The 21,706-nt window shown below is 39.6% G+C and overlaps 1 protein-coding gene across 7 annotated transcripts; it reads left to right on the top strand.

Moving 5' to 3' along the window:
- Positions 1–2,379: 2,379 nt before the first annotated feature.
- Positions 2,380–21,706, top strand: PACRGL (parkin coregulated like). Of its 7 annotated transcripts, XM_027045618.2 has the most exons (11): positions 2,382–2,520; positions 4,648–4,906; positions 6,635–6,702; positions 6,831–6,985; positions 10,029–10,096; positions 12,094–12,184; positions 14,871–15,005; positions 15,483–15,590; positions 17,329–17,409; positions 20,217–20,314; positions 21,078–21,706. In XM_027045618.2, the coding sequence occupies exons 2-10, from the start codon at positions 4,782–4,784 to the stop codon at positions 20,271–20,273; spliced, it is 888 nt and encodes a 295-aa protein (XP_026901419.1). In that variant the 5' UTR covers positions 2,382–2,520; positions 4,648–4,781; the 3' UTR covers positions 20,274–20,314; positions 21,078–21,706. The 7 variants fall into 7 exon arrangements, 6 of the variants coding, with proteins under 6 accessions (XP_026901483.1, XP_026901419.1, XP_053073494.1 ...); XM_053217519.1 differs by lacking the exon at positions 21,078–21,706 and having other exon boundaries at positions 4,648–4,893; positions 20,217–21,007; XM_027045682.2 differs by lacking the exons at positions 4,648–4,906; positions 21,078–21,706 and having other exon boundaries at positions 2,380–2,520; positions 20,217–21,007.

The following is a 21,706-nucleotide window of genomic DNA, read 5'->3' as shown; positions in this document are numbered from 1 at the left end:
TACAGTAGATGGAGAACAGCGGAGAGTAAATTAGTAGGGGAATAGGGAAGATGTATGGTACTCACTGTCTTGTGAGAATAATTTGCCATATTTCTAGACACATAGGTCAACCACTCGCTCTGTACTCTCTCTAAATAGAGAATTAAACCTTGAAACCAGAACAGGATTCAGAGACAGAAGTCTACTATTGGCTTTCTGTCTCTCACACACAGCATGTTCTCCCTGAAGTACCTCACAGGCTTCTCAAAGTAGTATGTTCAAGAAAGTATCCAAAGTCAAAATGCCAATGCACCTGTCTCTTAATTTTCTAAAATGAAGACAGCAAATTTACAAGAGGTTGATTTAATTATGATTAGGAGAGGCTCACACAAGTAATTCCGGTTATTTTTAAAAATTGGAAAAATCCATGTCACTATTCATGGTCTTATACTAACACCAAGACAGAGCTCTAGACTTCTGCAACACAGTGTACTCTATGCAAACTTCAACTGGCATTCATCTCAACAATTGCACTGGTGAATACATGTTTTTTCCTGTGTGTTAGGAACTTTATTTGTGCTCTTACTTAAGTCTTACATGAACCTTATTATGATGAGGAAATTAAGGGGTTAAATGACTTGCACAAGGTCTTGCAGCTTGTAAGTGATGGAGCTGGGTTTCCAACCTGGATGGCCTAACTCCAGAACACATGCACTTCACTTCTCTGCAATACTGAATACAAATTATTCTTACACTTCAGGCAGAGGGACTAACTGGCCATGAGCCAGGTGCTGCTAAGTCTATCAGTGGGGATGCTAGGTGGGAGGGAGAGGGCAAGGAGATATCATAAGGCATGGAGAATCTGAAGAAGGGAGATCATAAGGTGAAAATAGCTAAGAAAGATGATCTTTTTTTTCTTTTTTCTTTTTCTTCTTCCTTTTTTTTTTTTTTAAACACTACTTAAGGGGCACCTAGGTGACTCAGTTGGTTAATCCTCTGGCTCTTTTTTGGGTCAAGTCATGATCTCACAGTTGTGGGATAGAAGCCCCGAGTGGGGCCTGCTTCGGATTTTCTATCTGCCGGTCCCCTGCCTGCTCTCTCTTTCTCTCAAAAGGAATTAAAACAAAAACAAAGTTAAAAAAAATTAGCACTACTCTCAAGCACACGTTGTGCTAATTGGAGACCAAAGGGATAGAGACAGTTTCGGTCACATGGGGAAGATAGGTAAACACATAATGAATTTTAAAAGTTTAGACTTGTATGCAAATTTCACAGTACATTCGAGGAGTTAGATATACATAGGATTCATTTGTTTGTTTCATTTATTCAGAGTACTTTCTGAGTCCTGCTACATCGTGCCAGAAGGTGGAGAAACGCAGGGAAAAGGCGTAATCATTGTCATAAAGAAGTCACAGCCTGTGGAAGAAGCTTCCACAGCAGTAACTCAGGAAGCAAGAATGGAGCTCCGAGAGCAGGGAGGGATGATAGGGCCTGGAGGGCTCAGACAATGAGGACTGGATAATTAGCTATTACCTGAGCAAAAAAGCTAAGGCTATGGATGACAACAGAAGACGCTGGAAAAGAATGCAGCGGACAGGTTTGAAGGACTTTTTACTATGACAATCCAAATTGCTTTTGGTAGACACATGGGGACATTCATTTTCCTGCAGCATCAGTTTTATTAAAATAATCTGAAGTTTAAAAGCACACCCACTTTCTTTTTTTTTTTTTTTATTTTTTAATGTTTATTTATTTTTGAGACAGAGAAAGATAGAGCATGAACGAGAGACGGTCAGAGAGAGAGGGAGACAGAATCTGAAGCAGGCTCCTCTCTGAGCTGTCAGCACAGAGCCCGACGCGGGGCTCACACTCATGGACTGTGAGATCATGACCTGAGCCAAAGTCGGCTGCTTAACCGACTGAGCCACCCAGGCGCCCCCACACCCACTTTCTTAAAATACGGATGTATTATGTAGAATGCCCTGGCATGCGAATCAGGAAGTTATGGCAGGAAACGAAATTCCACAGCTGGGCCTGTAGGTGGCTTTGGCTCTCTCCCCCGAAGACCCTGGGGCTGGAGTTCACGATCCTTAGCTCTCAGGTTCTAGGGCAGGTGGAGAAAACAATATTTTAAGTGTTCAAGAAACGTGTTAAGTGTTAGGTACAGGGACTAGGGAGAGATTGTGGTGCAGGGAACTAGGAGTTTGTGCTCTCCTCTGCTTCCTGCACCTCTCATCAGTCCTCAAAGACCCTCCACGCGGTGCCCCTTCGTCACCACGCAACGCCAACCCCCGGCGCCTCGTTGCCAGGACAACCCTCTTCCGCCCGGCGCCTCCGCAGTCTTCCTGCTAAAGGCTTAGAGGACGCTGCGTGCGTCTGACGTCACTGCGCGGCGCGGCAGATCTGGGGACCGCGCGAGGCCTCGTTTTCCCGAACCCCGGCGGTCGGTGACGCGAGTGGGTAGTTGGCCGAACGGGCGCAGGGCGAAAGTGCCAGCCGGAGTGGCGGCCGGCGTGCGCATCGCCGCGGGAGAGAGGCGCGGTAGGATCGGGTACCGGATGCCGTGGGCCAGGGGTGCGGGGATCCCGCCGTGCCGCCCGTGCTGTCTCCGCCCTGCAGGCTTCCGGGCTGGCCTGTCTCTAGGGCCGCCGGACTCGTTGCTAAGGACCTTGAAGCTGCCGAGCGCCGAGAGCGCACCCTTCCTTTCCCGGGGTCAGGCTTTGGCGGAAAGTAGCCCGCCCTTCCTCCTCCCCGCTCCCCGGCTCCTTAAAACAAAACAAAAAAGCCAAAAAAAAAAAAAAAAAAAACAACAAACAAACAAACCCCAAAACACTCAACTCTGTTTTTCTGGATTTTTTTCCTACACGTCCTCCTGATTTTCCAACTTTGAAACCACTCTGTCCCTGAACAGGTCTTAAGTGTTTGGAAGAGTGTGGTGTTAGAGAGGAAGAGGGTAGGAAAAATGGAAGCAAATTTAAGACCCTTAATATTGGCCCTGTGGATTTATGGTAAAAAAGGGATTGAGATAGGTGGATATTGGGCTCTGTGGCTGCACTCTGGAATTTGAAGGAGCTTTAGAGATGGGTCACGGCTTCTTCAGTGGGATGCCTGTCACTTCTGGAACTTTCTGAACAACGGATGAGAGAGTAGGCAAAAAAGTGGCCTCTGCCCCTTGAGAATTTAGCAAGTCTTTTAGTGCGGTGGTCTCAAAGCGTGGTCCCGGAAGAAAGTGCATATAGGGAAAGAAATAGGATGTGAGCTGTCCAAAACAATGAAAACCAAAGTATGCTTTTCCTAGCGCTGACACGGAATGTCTATGGCCCCTTTCGGATGATCCGCGGCACCTAAGGAGACGAAAGGGAAAAGGAGGGTTCTGCTGTTGGGGCCCTGCTTGATTTGCTTGCTCTCTGGTATTATGACATAGTTTAGATGTTTGGTTCAAGTGGATTCTAGTGCCTGTTTAGAATCTTTATACTGTTTTGTAAAAGAATGAGAGGTGACTGCGATAATATTTGTAGCACAAAACAGTCCTTACCTTTTCACTTCCTTCCACCATTATTACCTCTTTACACCACCCTCCTCATGTTATTTAATGAAAAAATACTTAAAAGAGTTGTTGAGTGTAAGATGAATTAAGTCTTTTTTCTTTTACAAACAACTCATGTTCCGGTTTTGTTGTCAGTGGTATGCTCCCAGATGGGTATCATTTTAAAAAATTGAGCAGACTTAATCTGTAAGGTAAAGGTGGATTCTTTTAATAATAGGTGAAAAATAATTGTTTTGGAAGGCAAGCCTCTAGGGTGTTTTGAAAGTGAACGCAGAAATGTTTGCATCGTGTATGTGTGTTTTGAAATGACTGCTGAAATTTACCTAAGTATATTATACATAAAAACTGCCCTGTATGTGTAAAACCTTTGGAGGCTCAATTTTCTGGCATGTTTCAAAGTTTTTCAAAATGAAGAGTTTCAGCGGCTCTTTGAATTCATTCAAAATATAACGCAGCACCTTCTTGGAGGTACCTTTCAGGAACATCTTTTTCACATGAAAGAAGATAGAAATTTAGTTGTTCCTACACAAACTTTTGTAGATTTGGTAGGTAGTGTTGAAAACTATGCATCATGGTTTGATGTGTCCAACTCTGCTCTTTTTGTGTTTGTGGGTAGGATCTTTTGATGCCTCATTTTCAGCTGTGACAGCTATTACAATTTATGATCAAAATAAATATTAATTCATTAGTCTTCATCAACATTAAGAGCAGTTACTGTAATTGTCCCCAATTATAGAGTTGAAGAAACAGAGACACAGATTGATTGATTGATTGATTGATACATACATATATGCATACATACATACAGAAACTTAGATCATGCTGTTCCCATCAGGAAATTCTCAAAACTGAGACCTGGCATGATAGTAAATACTTGTTGAATATTCACTGAAGTGCGGTGTTAGGTCGAAATATTTAAAGCCTGGCTTATCTTGACTTAGAATATTATCTGACAAATTTAATGAGCCATTAATTACCATAATTCTGGTAAATGCCTTAAGAATGAAAGTGAAGTGTGATATTGGGAAGTAAGTCATCTGCTGGTAGTAAGATGAGGAAATTAGGTGAATGAAAATTGTTCTGTTTATGAAACGATCTTACATTTAATTTATCTTTGCAAGGCACTTGGATGTGGCCACATCATGTTTGAACTATCTTGGGGCTGAGTTAACGGAGTTTTGTCCTCCTTGTGAAGAATTCTAATTTGGCAAGTGGATTAAAATCATCTCATGAGGAATTACTTGCCAAAGCATCAATGTTTATCCTGAAGAAGAGAAAACGAAGGAGTCTGTGTCTCCAATATTTGAAAAACTCATTTGGAAGTGGAAGAAGACTTCATCTATGTTGCCTTAAAGGAAGATCTTACAGTGTAGTTGAGGAGTAGTTATATGCGTGTGTGTGTGTGTGTATGTATATATGTGTATGTGTATATGTATATATGTGTGTATATGTATATACACACATTTTATTTTTTTATTATTATTATGTTTTAACTTTTATTTATTTTTGAGACAGAGAGAGACAGAGCATGAACGGGGGAGGGTAAGAGAGAGGGAGACACAGAATCTGAAACAGGCTCCAGGCTCTGAGCTGTCAGCACAGAGCCCGATGCGGGGCTCGAACTCACGGACCACAAAATCATGACCTGAGCCGAAGTCGGCCACCTAACCGACTGAGCCACCCAGGCACCCCTATACACACATATTTTAAACGTTATTTTGAGAGAGAGCATGCACACGTGTGGGGGGAGGGACAGAGAGAGAAGGAGAGAGAGAATCCCAAGCAGGCTCTGAGAGGAGTCTGCTGTGGTGCTCAAACCCAGGAACTCTGAGATTATGACCTGAGCCAAAATCAGGAGTCCAACACTTAATTGACTGAGCCACCCAGGCACCCCAGGGTAGTTATCTATTTAATAGAAATTCTAAAGGCTTAGAGTGGGAAATGCTCTAGTGGAAGAATGACTAGAGTGCTATGCAGTGAGGGAGTGGAGTAATCAAGTAGAAATAAGAAGGAGATAGTGCGGAAATCAAGAGTGCCATGGACATACACATTTGAGAAACAGGAGATCAGGAAAGGCCGCATGGAATTTGGGACTGGAGCCAGACCTAGAAATACCAGCAGGCAGTTGGGTATATGAATCCAGGTGCGTGTGGTGGAGGATTGCTTGGTAGACATAGGAGTTTAGAAATAATCTGATTAGGCAGAAAATCATCACTGGGAACTAGAGTCCTCCCATTAGCGGAAAAGAGGAAAGCGTGGAAGAGGGAGTAGTGAACCATCGCTGGCTGGTTGAGCAACTTGATATAATGCCTTCTTTACTCCTCAGTAACAGCCTGTATAGGCTTGTATTATCCTCCGCTTTTAAAATGTCTGGAAATCCAGGCTTGGGGAGATTAAATGATCTACCTAATTCATAAACCTGGTAATTGGTAGAGATGAGGGTGTAGACCCAGATCTGAGCCTAAAGCAGCTTCCACCTCATCACACCACATTGATTACATCTGTAAGAAGTGAAGGAAAAGAAGATAACAGTGCTCTTAAGTCTTTTAGCCGGAGGGACCAGAAAGTTGGTGGTACCTTGAATTAACAAGAGGTCCATAACTTCAGTGTGATAACCGTAGTTTTGGTTATGTTCAGGTTAAGGAGCTTCAGTACCTTGACTGGGAGAGGTCATTATGTCTTGAAAAGTCGGACTTGATATGCAGGTGTTAGCATTTGGGCCTTTGGAAATACAGAGACCAGAGAAGATAGAGACGCCAGGGGATGTGCCAACCTGTTACTCCTTCCAGAAATCCAGTCCATGTTTTCTGACTATAGCCAGAGGTCTGCAGTTGAGTTTCTAAAAGCTTATTTTGACAGTTTGAATGGGAAAAAAATGTTTATTTTATTTATCTTATTTTTTTACAGATTGTTTTTCATTTACTGTTATTGCTACTGAAGTTGACATAATTTTGTATTTTTTCATTGGTCTTTGGGGTATTTTGCTCCATGCCATATCTTTTTTGTGTGTCTTTTACTATATTATTTACTCTGTTCTGTTTTGGTCTTTATGTTGTTAATGCATCTCTTACTCCCCAAATTCTGAAATCAAGTTGCATTTAACTGCAGGCGTGAAAGGGAAGCAATGCAGAAATCAGAGTGCCACGGAGGCGTTCAGCTGAGAAACAGAGGGGCAGGTACAGAACATTGCTTTTTAAATGAAGAGATGAATTGGGTTAGTGACACATTCTGTTACACAGATGGATAAGAGTGAACTTTATCTCTTCCACCTCTTTTGTTGTTGTTGATCTTCCGTTTTTTCCAGATAACTGTGATCAAAGGACATCATCGAGCATACAAATAAAACATAGGACTACAGTTCAACAAGGCAAATCCTCATCATCAACCAGTTCTCCAGAGTCCGCAAGAAAATTTCATCCTCGACCAAGTGATAAACTTAACCCTAAGACAATTAACCCGGTAGGCACAAAAGACAGTCAGGACTGCCTTGTAGGCATTGTTTTTTGTTTTGTTACATTTAGGCTAGTGATGAAGGGCATATGGTAATCATGATGAAGAATGGAAATAATGATGATGTAAGTGTGGAAATGAGAAGGTGTCAAAGGGGGAATAACCAGTTGTGGCGTATCCTGTCACATTCATGGAGCAGTACTGTAGAGTGTAAGATGAATTGCATATCAGCTTTATTTTTTATTTTCTTTAGTTCTGCTACTTCCTAATGTCCGTGAGTAAACTTGTATTCAATTGACGTGGGAGGAACCACATGCTTCCGTAGTTGCATAAACGTCCCTATTTTGCTTTGATTTATAAATTAGCTCCCCAGGAAATGCCTCTATAGTACCAGCCTCCCTTTGCCTTCTGACAGCAATTTAACCACATTTCACAAATAGGAGATTTAGGCGCATGAAAGTGGATAATCGTTAAGTGTGTAGATCACTGAATTATCCAGAAAGTGAGCACACGTGTGCTACAACACCAGGCAGTGTGTGGCCCAACCTTGCCTAGGGTAAGATGATCCTGGTTTCAGCCTTTAAAGGGGATTATGAGAATGGCGGAGACACTGATTTTGATGGCGGGTAAAACATAGAAAGGGTACGATGAACTGGCCAAGGGCAGGAGATTTTCTGACTTTCCAAGTGAAAAATTGTGTAAGCATATGTGTTGCTTTGCTTCTTTCTGTAAACTGCACAGTGTCAGAGGAGTGGGACTCCCGGAGAATGCCTTCCTCTCTCCTTGCCCTTGCTTCTTTTTCCCACGTTTAATTGAGAGATTCACGGTGACACTTCTGTTGTCTTCCTCCCTTTGGGGAAAGAACTTTGTAAAGTAGTAATATTTAGTGGCCCTAACCTTAAATTTTATTACTAATTAAGGAGAGTTTGGGGAAATAATGACTTGACCTGAGAATAGAGGATATTAGACAAGACCATGTCGAAGGTCTGTAAAAGCTACCAAACCAGAGTAAGTCAGTCAGAAGTCAGGACAGAAGTCACCATTAGGGAAAAAGGTGGTTAGTGACTGGGAAGAGGCATGGCAGAGGTTCCTAGGGTGCTGGTCGCATTCAGGTTTTCCACACCTGCACGTTGTTACCCCACTGTTTTGGAGAATTCACCGGTCTACGTACCTATAATTTATACACTTTAATGTGCGTAAATTTTGAGCACTTCACTTGGATCAAAAATTACATGTGATGAAACTCAGTATAGTGAAGTATGTTTAATGTTGATAATTTTACAGTTGAAATCTAGTGTGTGATGATATTGTTAAAAACTGAAGGGACTATAGTTTTTTTCATGGTAATGGAATTTTGGTAAAATTTGGTAAAGATTGATAAAATGAACCCACTGGTAGAAAAAAAATTGATAATGTGAGACTTGGAAGATAAAGCTATGATTATCTCTAAAATGAGTTAAAAATTAAAGGAAAAGAATGGAATGGCTTAGAATTTCAATCAGAAATTTTGTCTTGGTGGTTGTTTTGGATATTTAGGGATTATTTACATGATCTGTAGGTCCAAAAAGTAAAATCAGTTCCTAATAGGTGGCAGAACTAAAAAAGTGTTTGTAGTCCTAATTTGTCTTAATTTTCCCCCCACTTCAACAAACACTTTTTCACGTTTCCTTATCTGATATCAATTACTTGAAAACAGTTTTTAAAATAAATTTTTCTTAGTAGGAATTGTAATTAAATGAATGAAACATTACTATTTCTGTGGATTATTATGCAGAATGTGGGTTGAACTTTGTAAATGAATCTCCTATTATAGTATTATGTGTCAATGACATTTCCTCTGTGTGTTTTAACTTCAAACATGTGTTTTTCCAGAGGAAAAAAGGTTAATTCTAAACTTATACCCTTAAATGTATTTTTAAATTACTGCAAGTGATTGAAAAATATTTTTATCTAGTTGTATCTTTAAAACAGATTAGTCCGTTTATATTTTATAATTTAGACAACTGTATTTTATTTGATTATGTTCAAAGTACTGTGTGATAAAATATTAACCTTTTGTGCCTAAATTCTCTAAGGATCAACTGTATTGAAATCATGTATGCTGTGATTATTTAAACATTGTGATTGATCATCTCTTAAATGATCTTTGGGAATAGATACAGAGTTAATTGATTCTTTTGTTTTTTAACTTTTTTTTTTTTTTCGATGTTTATTTATTTTTGAGAGAGAGAGTGTGAGCAGGGGAGGGGCAGAGAGAGAGGGAGGCAGAGGATCCTAAGCGGGCTCCGTGCTGAGAGCGGAGAGCCCCATGTGGGGCTTGAACTCACAAACCATGAGATCCTGACATGAGCCAAAGTCGGACACTTAACTAATGGAGCCACCCAGTCACCCCCAGAACTAATTTATTCTTAATATGTGGACAGACAAAGTTGTGAAGTTATATATCTAAGCAAACACATCTGAGCGCACGTTTGTGAGAGCCTTGCTCCACCTTCAGCTCTGTCACTCCTGCCTATCGCAAGCCTTCGCTTTCGGTAGAAGCGTGAAACCGTTTGGGAGAAATCACAGGTTCTGGACCATCCAGACCATCCATATTTGACTGGAGGACAAGCAGGAGATGTGCTGGCCACTGAAGACAATTCTGCTTTCCCTGTACCTAACACTTCTTGCCCATGTAGCCCTGACCTTGAGAGGTCACAGTGGGGGAGGGTAGAAAGATGTATTACCTTTGTTATATTTATTTATGGTGTTCGTATAATAGTATTTGTCTATATTATATATGTGATCCCAGCTCCTTCACGCCCTCTGAAACAAGTTAGGGGTTAAAAAGAAATACACAGTTTGTGGCTGTGGCTGTGGGTCCAGTACTGAGGGGACTGATCGTTTTCCTCAGGTGTGTTGCTGAGTCGAGTGATGCACTTGATACCAGCATCGTGGGTGAAAAGTCAGGATGTGCCTTTGCCTCTGACCTCAGCAGGATTAAAATTGGGCAGGTATCACAGAGCAGAGGTGATGGTATACTTACTGCATTCGTGTCGTCTTTTTCTTTCAGTTTGGTGAACAGTCCCGAGCCCCTTCTGCATTTGCGGCTATTTACTCTAAAGGAGGTATTCCTTGCAGGTAAATCAGTACGGATGATAACTGACCAGATTATTCAAAATAACTGAGTCAAATCAATAACAGTTTTTAGTTTAAGTGTATTGAAAATCTTATATACTAGGAGGTTGCAATAAAGGTGACTTATTTACACTTTGGCTGTTGGACTGGGGTAGATCGTGAGACATTGTTGAAGAAAATCATTTCAGTTCAAAATAGAATTACAAATAGATCTGTAATTTAAGAAATGGAATTAACCAGTTTCTGAAACAATATAAGCATTCATAGCCTCGGGCAAGTTGCAAGTAAATAGTCTGAAACTGAAAGTTTACAATTGAATGGAATTGTTTCATTAGTTTGTTGTTGTTGTTGTTGTTGTTTTGGTTTTTTTTTAATGGAGATTATTTTTTTCTTATTTTATTTTTTATTTTTTAAAATTTATGTCCAAATTAGTTACCATGTAGTGCAACAATGATTTCAGGAGTAGATTCCTTAATGCCCCTTACCCCTTTAGCCCGTCCCCTCTCCCACAATCCCTCCAGCAACCCTCAGTTTGTTCTCCATATTTATGAGTCTCTTCTGTTTTGTACCCCTCCAGGTTTTTATATTATTTTTGTTTCCCTTCCCTTATGTTCATCTGTTTTGTCTCTTAAAGTCCTTATATGACTGAAGTCATATGATTTTTGTCTTTCTCTGACTAATTTCACTTAGCATAATACCGTTTCATTAGTTTTTGAAATGACATTTGAAAAATTTCAAAAAGTTGTATTTATTGAAATTATATTTACTAATGAGTATATACGGTAGTTCTTCCTCACTTTTGATACAGTTTTTGCCACCTTTTGTGATAGCCATCGGAAGTGTTTTAAAGAAAACGATATAGTTACTGATAGAATGATACCATTTTAAGATTTCACTACCAAGAAACATTTCTTTCTTCTAAGTGTATCCAGTTTTAGCTGTTCTAGGTGATGGGAAATGTCATTTTCATTGTGGAAAGAATAACCACGACATTCTTTTTGTTGTTTTCTAAAATTCAAGAAATGTAGTTTTTAATGGTATTTGCAGATTTGGAGAAATGAGCTCCAGAGGCATTCCTCACTTTATTGTTATTATTTTTTTATTTTATTCTGAGTCAAAACCATATTTACATATTCTTACACCCCCCCTTCTCCACTCTAAGCAATCATGGTTGCTAAAATTGTAAAAATGTTACCGAGGCCTCTTGCTATTAAGAAAATAACACTAAAAAATGTGTCAAGAAGTTGAGAACATTACAAAAGGGTGAAGAAACATTTGAGCGTCTTGAGTAAGTTCACTGTCATGGTTATGATGAGGGTTCTCTTGATGTATTTATATATCAAAACCTGTATCAAATGTTACACTTCATAACCATGTACAGTTTGTTGCATGTTGGTTATGACTCAGTAAAGCTGTTAATAAAAAAAAAAAAAATTAAAAAAGCAACAGCAGCAGCAGTGACCCATGCAAGGGGCTACCATTTTGTAACCCTGCATGGGCTGTTTCACCTCCTGGCCTCTGTTTTCTTTTGTGTAACAGAGGGGAAATCTGGCTTGTATTTAGATCATGAGGGTTAAAGAATCTGTATCTGAAAAATAATGTTCCATATAAAACACGTTACTGTTTCTAATTATCACATTTCTTTGCACATTGGTAGGTTACCTATTTTGTTATAATTATGACTTAAACATGTCAAGTGTAGCATTTGTGTTAAGACTCACAGATGGCAGCATGCTTGAACTCCCAACACTGTAGGCTGAACACATGTGGAGTTTAGTTTTGCCGCGAAACAGTTTTGCTGAAAGGATAGGAGTGTGAGGTTACAGACTTTGCTGTGTGAGATGCCTTCGTAATAACGTTGCAAGCCATGATATTCCTACATGTTAGAGAATAGTTCTAATATGATTATGTTCTGGAAAGAGTCTGAATGTGTTAGAGAATTAGTGTTTAATATATAATTACATTGTCCGTGTTGCGTTTACCAGTGTTTGTTATTTTAGATTGGTCCATGGTTCAGTGAAACACAGATTGCAGTGGGAATGTCCTCCTGAAAATCTTCCATTTGATCCTCTTCTTATTACTTTAGCAGAGGTATGTGTGATTTCCATTTCTCCTGAGTGTTTATGGAAAAAAAACACCTTAAAAACTGTATTAAATGTTACTTCACAACGCATCAGTAAATCTTATTTTATGCTTTTGGAATAAGAGCCAAGCGAAAGTCATTAAAACACCAATGCTCCCTTAGGAACTAATTATGATCAGTATATGTTTATTAGAAACTGATTAATCAGCTTTATAAACAACTTAGTCTACACAGGGATTTGTAGATAAGTAGATGAAATATTCACACTTAATTCCAAAAAAGTACTTGGGATCATATTGAATGAGTCATATCAGGAGAACATCAGTGGTTTAACGTAAACTACATCAGATAGCAATGCGTGGTTGATCTATTTCTATACAACCAGTCATGTTTAACGTGAATGTGATATGTTTTTTAGGGAACTGATGCTAACTACCTAAACGTCCTTTTGGAAAATTCTCTGGGCTTTTGTCCACCTGTACATTTTAAGTTGAATGTCGGGGAGGTCGTTTTTGTAGAGGATTTTAAGAAAATTTTTGATAGATTCCTTGTATTTTTTAACATGTCAGGAAAAAGTTGGCAGAGTATTAGCTTCAAGTGGATCAGTGATCTCTTCTGTGAAATTTATTCCCTTAGAGTCACAAGTTGAGAAATGAACTAGCCAGTTGTCTTAAGTTACAGATACTTGTCTTTTTTAAGAGTTACGATCATTTTTGTTGGTCTTTGTTTTTCTTAATTTATATCTCCGCTTACAAGATTATTTTGGTTTAATAACAGCATATTTTTATGGGTAGCCTATTTTGAAATTCAGTTTTGATCAAAGTCTTTTAAACTTGGTATTAAAAACTTAAAAATGTATCAATGTTTCATTAGTTTAAAAAAATGTTTTAAACCTTTTGTATATGGTAGCAGACCAATTTTTAGATGAATCACAACTATAGTGACACATTTGAAAACATGGTCCAATTAGGGGTGCCTGGGTGGCTCAGTTGATTAAACATCCCACTCTTGATTTCGGCTCAGGTCATGATCGCACAGTACGTGAGATCAGATCAGGCCCCGCATCTGGGTCTGGGCTGACTGTGAGGAGCCTGCTTGGGATTCTCTCTCTCTCTTCTGCCCCTCCCGCATGAGCTGGTGCACCTGCCCACTTACTCTCTCTCTCAAAAATAAACATTAAAAAAAAAATGCTCTAGCTAATCACAAAGTGAGGAAGGTGAGGGGAGTTCTTTAATTTGAAGAGTCCCTAAAGGGACTGTGTTTAGTTGAGATTACATAAAGTCAGTGCTTTAAATAATTATTTTCCAAACACCAATGCCTTTATTTCTGTGTTGGGTACATTATTAGCCTTTCCTTCTACTTATTAAATAATGGAAAAGTACTGACAGAACCACCACTATGGACATCCACTTCTCTTGACCTGATCCCTCATCTCTACAATGACCAGGAGAGGCACAACCTTAGGGTGATAGAAGCTGTGTTCCAAAGTGGTGCTGCTGTGCTTGGCGGTCCAGGAAAAGAAGTGTTTGATGACTGTTTGGAAGCAGATAGTTTGGTCTAAAGAGAAAATTGGTTGAAAATTAGTATTTTTAGGCATGACTTTGCAGCCACTTTTACTTATTCACAGGTAATAATTAGTCAAACTGATGGAATATTGCTGTTGCTTTTTTTTGTATTACGTTTTCAAAAAAAGTCAGGTGGCTCTTCTGTCTTGACTCAAAGTGATGGATTAAATCATAAAAGAGTACTATCCAATAGTTTCTGATGCATTTAGGGTGAAAGAAATGATACGGGTCATTTTCATATATATATATTTTTCAATCTTATTTATTTTTGAGAGAGAGACAGAGTGTGAGCAGGGGAGGAGTGAAGAGAGAGGGAGACACAGAATCTGAAGCAGGCTCCAGGCTCTGAGCTGTCAGCACAGAGCCCAACATGGGGCTTGAACTCATGAACCGTGAGATCATGACCTAAGCCAAAGTCGGACGCTCAACTGACTGAGCCACTCAGGCTCCCCTTCATATTTTTATTTCACATTCCAATGTTAAAATGACATTTAAAATCTTACAGTGGTTTTCTGTAAGATTTTCATAGGAAACGATGTTTTTTAAATATCTTAATATAAAATATTTAAATATGAAGGAAATACAATATTTTAGAAACTCATTAAACAAGTTGTAAAGTCACTGTAAAGGTAGGAGGTCCAATAATTATAAACCATCATTTTAGGCTGATTTTCTGTGCTTTCAGACAGTATTTGGTAGTACACACAAAATGTTTTCAGTATCCTAGTGAGGGTTTCTTTTACGTTTTTCTTTTTTTTTTATTATTTGCCTTTCCTCTCTCTTCCTCTCCCCTTTTATTTTCTTCCTCCCTTTCTTTTTCTTTATTTCCTTTATTTTTCCTTGCTTTTCCGTTTCTTTTTTCTGTTCCTTTAATGTTCAAAATGTTTTCCTTCCTTCCTGTGGGTAGAAATTCTTCCTGTCCTATGTATGTCCTTTGTTCCACAATTTCTGGGTTTAATTGAAATTGTAATTATTGAAATTATAAATCATGATTAGGAAAACCATAATAAAACTTGATTTTCATTTAGACTAGTAAGAATTCAGTTTTGTTGTTAGTATAACCAGATGCTTAGTAAATCTTTTTTGTTTGCTTGTTTGTTTTGTTTTGTTTGTTTTTTGTCTTTGGCAGGGTTTGAGAGAGACTAAACATCCATACACCTTCGTGTCAAAGGAGGGATTTAGAGAATTACTTTTGGTCCAGGGAGCTCCTGAAAAAGCTGTGCCTTTGCTTCCAAGACTGGTTCCTGTGCTAAAGGCGGCTCTGGTATCCTCTATTCCTTTGGACTTTCTGTGGTACATTTAGAATATTTTATGTCTTTTTTTCTTCCAAATTGTATGCAAATGAGTCCTTTACCTGTGATTTTGATGTGCATGCAAAATTAGGCCATGGTTATGGTTATTCAGGGACAAATGATTACTTACTTGAAGACACCTGTAGAGGATATCCGAAAGGTAAAAGGGGACATTTTCAGTAATTAGAGAAAGTAAGAAACTTCACATCAGCCTTGCTGCTTGCTGTGATACAGCTAAGCTAATGTTTCAGTCAAGCCAGAAGTTTATTTTTTTGCTTCTAGATGGTATAACATTAAAGGGTATTTTTTTTAGATTCAGGGTTTAGTGGCTTATCTTCTAATTTTGAATGTTCAGTCTTACTTTTTTCTCCACCTGCTTGCCCTTTCTTCTTACTTGTCTTTCCTCTTTCCTTTTCTGCCCCTGTACCCCTGACCGTCTAACCCCCCAGGTACACTTGGATGATGACGTGTTTGCAAGAGGTCTGAATGCTCTCGTGCAGCTAAGTGTCGTCGTTGGTCCTTCTCTGAATGACCATCTGAAACATCTGCTGACAAGTGTAAGTACTGAAAAGATGACAGAGTGCTTGTGTATGCGTATCATGCGCTGTCTGTATCTTGTTCTGATCAGTGGCTTCCAGTTAGTCGTTAACGGATTCAGAAATCCTAAAAAAAATATGATTCCTCTTCTTTTTTTTTTTAATGTTTATTTAGTTTTGAGAGAGAGAGAGACAGAGACAGAGTGAGAGCGAGAGTTGGGGAGGGGACAAAAATTAACGAACAGTACAATGGTCTTATGCCCGTGTTGATTAGCATGGATTATAAAGACAGCTCATCCACCCTCCTCTGTAATTGTACATTGCCACAGTCATGTTTTTCATCATTTTCTTTGTTTTTCCTTGTAAGCTTTTTAGTGAATCTGTAAACAGTATTCAGGATGAGACGTTTTCCTGTTATGTGTAGCTTAATACTTAGGACGGATACACACTGGGATACTGGACAGTTAGAAGGACTCGTGAAACTCAAAAAGCTGTTACACGGTTTCAGTTCATTACAGTGAAGGGCTACCAAGTAAAATCCACAAAGCAAGGAGGTGCACAGAGCAGAGCCCAGGAAGGACAAAGTGTGGAGTCTCCAGTTGACCTCTCACACTGGAGTTGTTGGACAGCGCTTGCTTCCTCCAGCCAGAAGTGATATGTGGCAACACAGATGGAGTATTGCCGTCCTAAGAAACTCCCCTCAGCGTGGTGTCCCAGGGTTCATATTAGGGTTCTGTCAAGTAAGCATGACTGGCTGCTTGCATGGTCGACCTTAGTCTCCAGCCTCTTCAGAAGCTGAGCTGAGATCAAGTGGCCCAACGGCCCCATGTAAACAAAGATGCTCTTATCTGGCAGGATCATACCAAGGGCTTAGAGGTTCCCATCCAGGAGCCAGAGACAAGGGCCAATCTTTTCTTTAGGTGGAATTAATCTTTTACTGCACACACTAATAAAAAATTAAAGTCCTTGCTGGAATAACCCACAGCTGGCATTTCTCTGTGTGCATCCTTCTGTAGTTCAGAGTTGAGGCATGTATTTCAATCATAGTTTCACTGTTTTTTTCTTGGACCAGTCCATTTAGAGAGATCTTAGAACTGGATGTTTAGCTTCTTACTCTGCAGGGAGACCATACACCCCGGGAACATCTAGCAAAGCCTATAGAGAGTAGGGATGGTAGTGAATCTATCAGGATTGCTATGCTGAGGTTAGGAATAGCGGGAGATGAATTCCCACCAACACCAGGTGTTTGATGGAGAGAAGACACAGTGGGAATAGACTCTTGAACCTTAATGTATGGGAAGCCTTAGGAGAGAAGGAAGAGGATCCTGGCAAGTGTTTGCTTACAACCTTTAGGTCAGCAGGTTGTACCTGACTAGCCACAGGAATTTCACCCTAATATATAAAATGACTTATTTTAGATTAATTACTCCATTCAGACATTCAACATTTTGACAAATCTGTTGCTCTCTGCCCTTCTGTTTTGTGTTCTGTGCCAAGTATTTTGCTGGACACTGGAACTATAATGCTGAACTTGTTTTAACAAATATAGTGGTGTCTATTGTATATAAATTTCAATGAGATATTTTCTAAAAGAAGCCTTGGAATCTAAAACAAATTAAGTGGTGTTTGTGTACTTAACTATATGGTAAGGATTCAATGATTTTATTTCTAGTTAGCATACTCCTTAGTGAAGTTTTACTTATGCCTGTGGTGAATATTGCTACTTTTCCAAATCATTCTCCCAATCTTATTTAAAAAGCTTTCCAAGAGACTGAGGGATAAGAAATTCAAAGAGCCCATCACCAGTGCATTACAGAAGCTAGAGCAGCATGGTGGGAGTGTAAGTAAAGCCTTATTCCTTAAGTCATGGGTTTTTGTTTGTTTGCGTCTTTGTTTTTTACTTTTATACTATGAAACTGACTGTATGATATCTATTATTTCAACCACAAGTTATCATGTGGAGTTGATATTTTCATTTGAGACTTCAGAGGTCACACGGTTTCTAAGCATTGGGATTCGGAACAGATTGTGTTAACACGGCCGTTCACTTCCTCTGCACTGACTATACCCTCCATGTGGTGCGACTTGACAGGTTTTTTTTCTTTAGTTTGGATGTTCTTGCTTAGTCCATTGGAAAATTCAGAAAACAAAAGGATTAACACAGAGAGCTCGTTGAAGAAAGTACTTTTCTTTTTCTTTCATTTCCCATCTTTTCTGTCTAAAAAATTTACAATCTTCCCATCTTCAAAGATTGAAATGAGATTTCCAGATGGTTGCAATATCATGTCTCGAAGTGCATGCTATCTGGAACGTGTGTGCACACACACACAAGGATGAATCAAATTATTCTGGCTTGCAAGAATGTGCGGGACTCTCTGGGGGAATCTCATTATTACATGTGGGGTGTCAAATAACTAGGTTAAGTGAATTTTCATCATTTAAAGCAGTGTTCACATAATCTAGTCTTGGAAATATTTCTGTAAAGCAGTGATCCTGTCTTGTTTTAGAGATTATATGTAATCAGATCCTTTTTTTTTTTTTTTAAGTTTGTTTATTTATTTTGAGAGGTTGGGGATGGGGAGCAGAGAGAGAATCCCAAGTAGGTTGCACACTGTCAGCACAGCATGGCTCAAATTCAAGAATCACAAACTGAGTCGAAATCAAGAGCCAAGCACTCAACCTGCTGAGCCACCCAGGCGCCCCAACATTTAATCGGATCTTAATGATAGCTTTGCATGGGACTGTTTTAACATTGCAGAACTTAGTTTCATTGCAGCTACTTCCTAAAGGAATTATAAAGGAAATTTGTGTGATCATATACAATTTTAAAATGTCAGATACGTTAGTTTAAACTTTGTCTAAGTTACCTAATTTGACCAATTACAGTGACTTTTAAAATTGATTATATTCGTTCCGTGATGAATGCCTAGAATAAAGTTTAGGTGGAGCAGGTAAGTCCCTAGACTACTAGGTAACGGATTTCTTTATTGCATGTGGAGGATTAGCATTCAGACACCTTGTTGAGAGGTACAGAACCATCCCCTAGCCAATCCAGTGTCCTCAGCAGAGGGAACTTGTTTTTGCTTATAGATGTGCTTCTGAGAATTGGAATGCAAAATAATTTGCCAATTCCTCCCTTGTGAAATGCAAGTAAACGGATGCTAAATAATGATGATACAGCTTCCAATCTGAAACTCTCCCTGGCTGGTTTACACACATCCTGTGGAATCGGGCAAGAAGAAAGGGGCAGGCCCAGCATGTTAGATTTCATGAGTAGGTGTGTGGAGGAGGGCATAGTTTTCGAGTAAATAAACTTCAGACAGAATACACGAGATTTGGAGGAGAACACAGAGGGGTGTACATGCGCAGCCCGGAGCTCCCGAGGCAGGCAGTGAGGGAGCTCCGCTTGTTGTCACGCGATGTCATTGTTTTGAATCTTGCTAATACAGGGTAAAAAAAGATTTTGAAGTTAAGTATTGTTTGCTCCTTCAGACTTTTTCTCTTCTTGTTTTTGACTTCTACTGTCTTACATAATATTTCAATAATTTGATAATAATATTTGATCAGAGATTTTCTGTTGGTGTGCTATTAAAAATTAGCCTAATTACCATTATGCTTTTGCTTTCAGTACTTTGTAATCCTCCCTGAAATTAACAAGTGCTCTTCTTTGTCTTCAAAAACCAAATGTTTATATATCTTTCTCCTTCTCTAAATAGTAGAGATGAGTCTTTAAAATTTTTTTTAATGTTTACTTATTTTTGAGAGAGACAGAGACAGAATGCTAGTGGGTTAGGGGCAGAGAGAGAGGGAGACACAGAATCCGAAGCAGGCTCCAGGCTCCAAGCTGTCAGCACAGAGCCCGACGCGGGGCTCGAACTCACGAGCTACGAGATCATGACCTGAGCCGAAGTCAGCTGCTCAGCCGACTGAGCCACTCAGGCGCCCCAGTAGAGATGAGTCTTTAAAAGAATCTTCTCAGTATTACAGTTTCTCGTTTCTTGGGGCTTGTGTGTGCCACAGTGATGGAAACATTCAGCTCCAGGGCAGACAGGAAAGTGAGTTATAGTCACAGTGTCATTTTCTTATAACCAATCAGTTGACTACCTGCCTTAAGTTGCAGTTGGTTCACTCTCAACCTTGATAGAATTTTCATCCTAAATCACAGGCACATCTGTCTTGGAAAAGGTACGTACTTGCACACACCCCAATCTTTATCGAACACGTGGGAAGTGATTACCTGTCAGGTACTCAGTTTGAGTACTTTTTAGACATTGTATCCATTTAATCATCACTGCAGCCCTCAGGGGTAGAATTTGTCGTTATCCCCCTTTTAAGACCTAGAAACTGAGGCTCAAAGAAAGAACTAGCCCCAGATTTGACAGGGAAGCGACTGGCAGCAGCTGGATTCATACACTGGTGATCTGGTTCCTAACTAAGTCTCCAGTTAAACATTTTTTTAAAGAGAGGACAACCTATACTGTATTCAACTCAGAAAAAATGTTACACTTCTCATTCCATCATTCTGTTCTCATTCCATTTGGTTTGAGTGTTGGACACTTCTTTAGGCTTGTTCCTACAGGTGTAATTAATGCCTGTTAGGGAACCCTGCATGATACTAATGAAGCTACGTTTTTTTTCTGTTGACAGGGAAGCCTTATCATCATCAAATCTAAAATTCCAACATATTGTTCCATATGCTGTTGAAGAAAGGAGCCCACAAAAATCTCCTTACTTCCTGGTGACAGGTGTGAAATGCTGGCCATGGGCACCTATGGTACCTTTTCAGATTCACTTCAGGTTGTTCTTTTGTAAATCACAGCCACCATTCATTCCTTACTAGTTTAAGATGAGTAAACCTAGTTCCACTGAATCATAATAAAAGTTACTCATCAACAAGAAAGAATGGTCAGTGATGGGGAGTTGTTCAAAACAGTTCTACAGTAGTATAATTTTGTGGGGTCAGTTTTTCATATATTTACAGCTTAGTGCAAACAACCATTACTGGGTTTATAGTAGATGCATTTGTATTTATTTTCTAATGCTTTGTATTAATAATATCCCTTTCACACTCAGTTTGTAGCTGTGTGCTTATTTTTAGACATTTTGTCATTTTGTCATTTATCAAAGCTATGGAAATTTAAAGTATGGATAAACATTTGTGAGTTCAGTTTTAATTATTGTCTGTACATATGCATCTTATGATGTAGAATCCTTGGAAAAAGTACATGCCAGAATATTCTAGTTTAAGAATTTTTTTTTACATGTGTAAATTCTCTTGTAAGTATGTTGTTTATTACAACTTATTAAAACTGCCTAAACTTTAGGTGTTGGGTTTTATTTAAGTAAATGTCATCTTTGTATCCCGTAGTCTGAAAATACTGAAGATACTCATGTCATGAAGATCTTCAGAAATTAAAATCTGAGAACATTTAAATGCACTCCGTGATTTTGTCGTGCCTGCTTATGTTTAACCATTAATTAAAAAAGCTTTTAAAACATACTTTATAGGCATAGCCCTCAGTGATGGTGTTGTAGATGCTGACCCTGGATCGCTCTACAAGAGAAAAGAATGGAGTGAGAAATAGAAAACCAGAGTACGACTTCCCATCCTGAGGGCAAGAAGAGGCTGTGGGGACATGAGTAGCCACCACACCGAATCCAAAGCAGATTTTCTTTGGGAGGGATGAAGATTGGGGATCACTCCTTTCTGCAGGAGCAGCCGTCTTCGGTCTCAGCAGCATCGGAGACCACCCTCTCGCTCCTTCTCTCAAATACACGGAGTGACCTCTTTGCAGTTCTCACCTCAGATACAGTCTCACAGCTGGGATGTCAAGGAACACAAGTAATTTCTAAGGAGTCGTAAGTGCAGAAATGCCCATCGCCCCTCAGAGCTCTGGTCCTTCCCAGTTCCCCCGTCTGGGATACTCTTTCCTCAGGTCTCTGCTCCCGTCATGTCCACGGACCACATGAGCTAAAACACCCGCCGGCCCACTGGTCTTGCTTTTACTCTTCTTCATCGCACCCAGCCCCACCCTGAGGCAAACGTGCACACGACCCGACAGTGCCAAAAGAAGGACATGATATTTTCAGTCTGGTACTTAACGCTTGTTGGAATAAATACCTACAACATGGGACAG

Source organism: Acinonyx jubatus, chromosome B1 (genome assembly GCF_027475565.1).
Source record: "Acinonyx jubatus isolate Ajub_Pintada_27869175 chromosome B1, VMU_Ajub_asm_v1.0, whole genome shotgun sequence".
NCBI lineage: Eukaryota > Metazoa > Chordata > Mammalia > Carnivora > Felidae > Acinonyx > Acinonyx jubatus.
This window is presented reverse-complemented; position numbering and strand designations above follow the sequence as displayed.

What these genes read in the sequence shown, in the direction of transcription:
- PACRGL (XM_027045618.2), top strand. Translation starts at nt 4,782, where the DNA reads ATGTTTATCCTGAAGAAGAGAAAACGAAGGAGTCTGTGTCTCCAATAT. An exon ending in GCTGAGAAACAGAGGGGCAG is followed by an intron (nt 6,703 to 6,830) that starts GTACAGAACATT and finishes CGTTTTTTCCAG; the next exon opens with ATAACTGTGATCAAAGGACA. An exon ending in AAAGGAGGTATTCCTTGCAG is followed by an intron (nt 10,097 to 12,093) that starts GTAAATCAGTAC and finishes TTGTTATTTTAG; the next exon opens with ATTGGTCCATGGTTCAGTGA.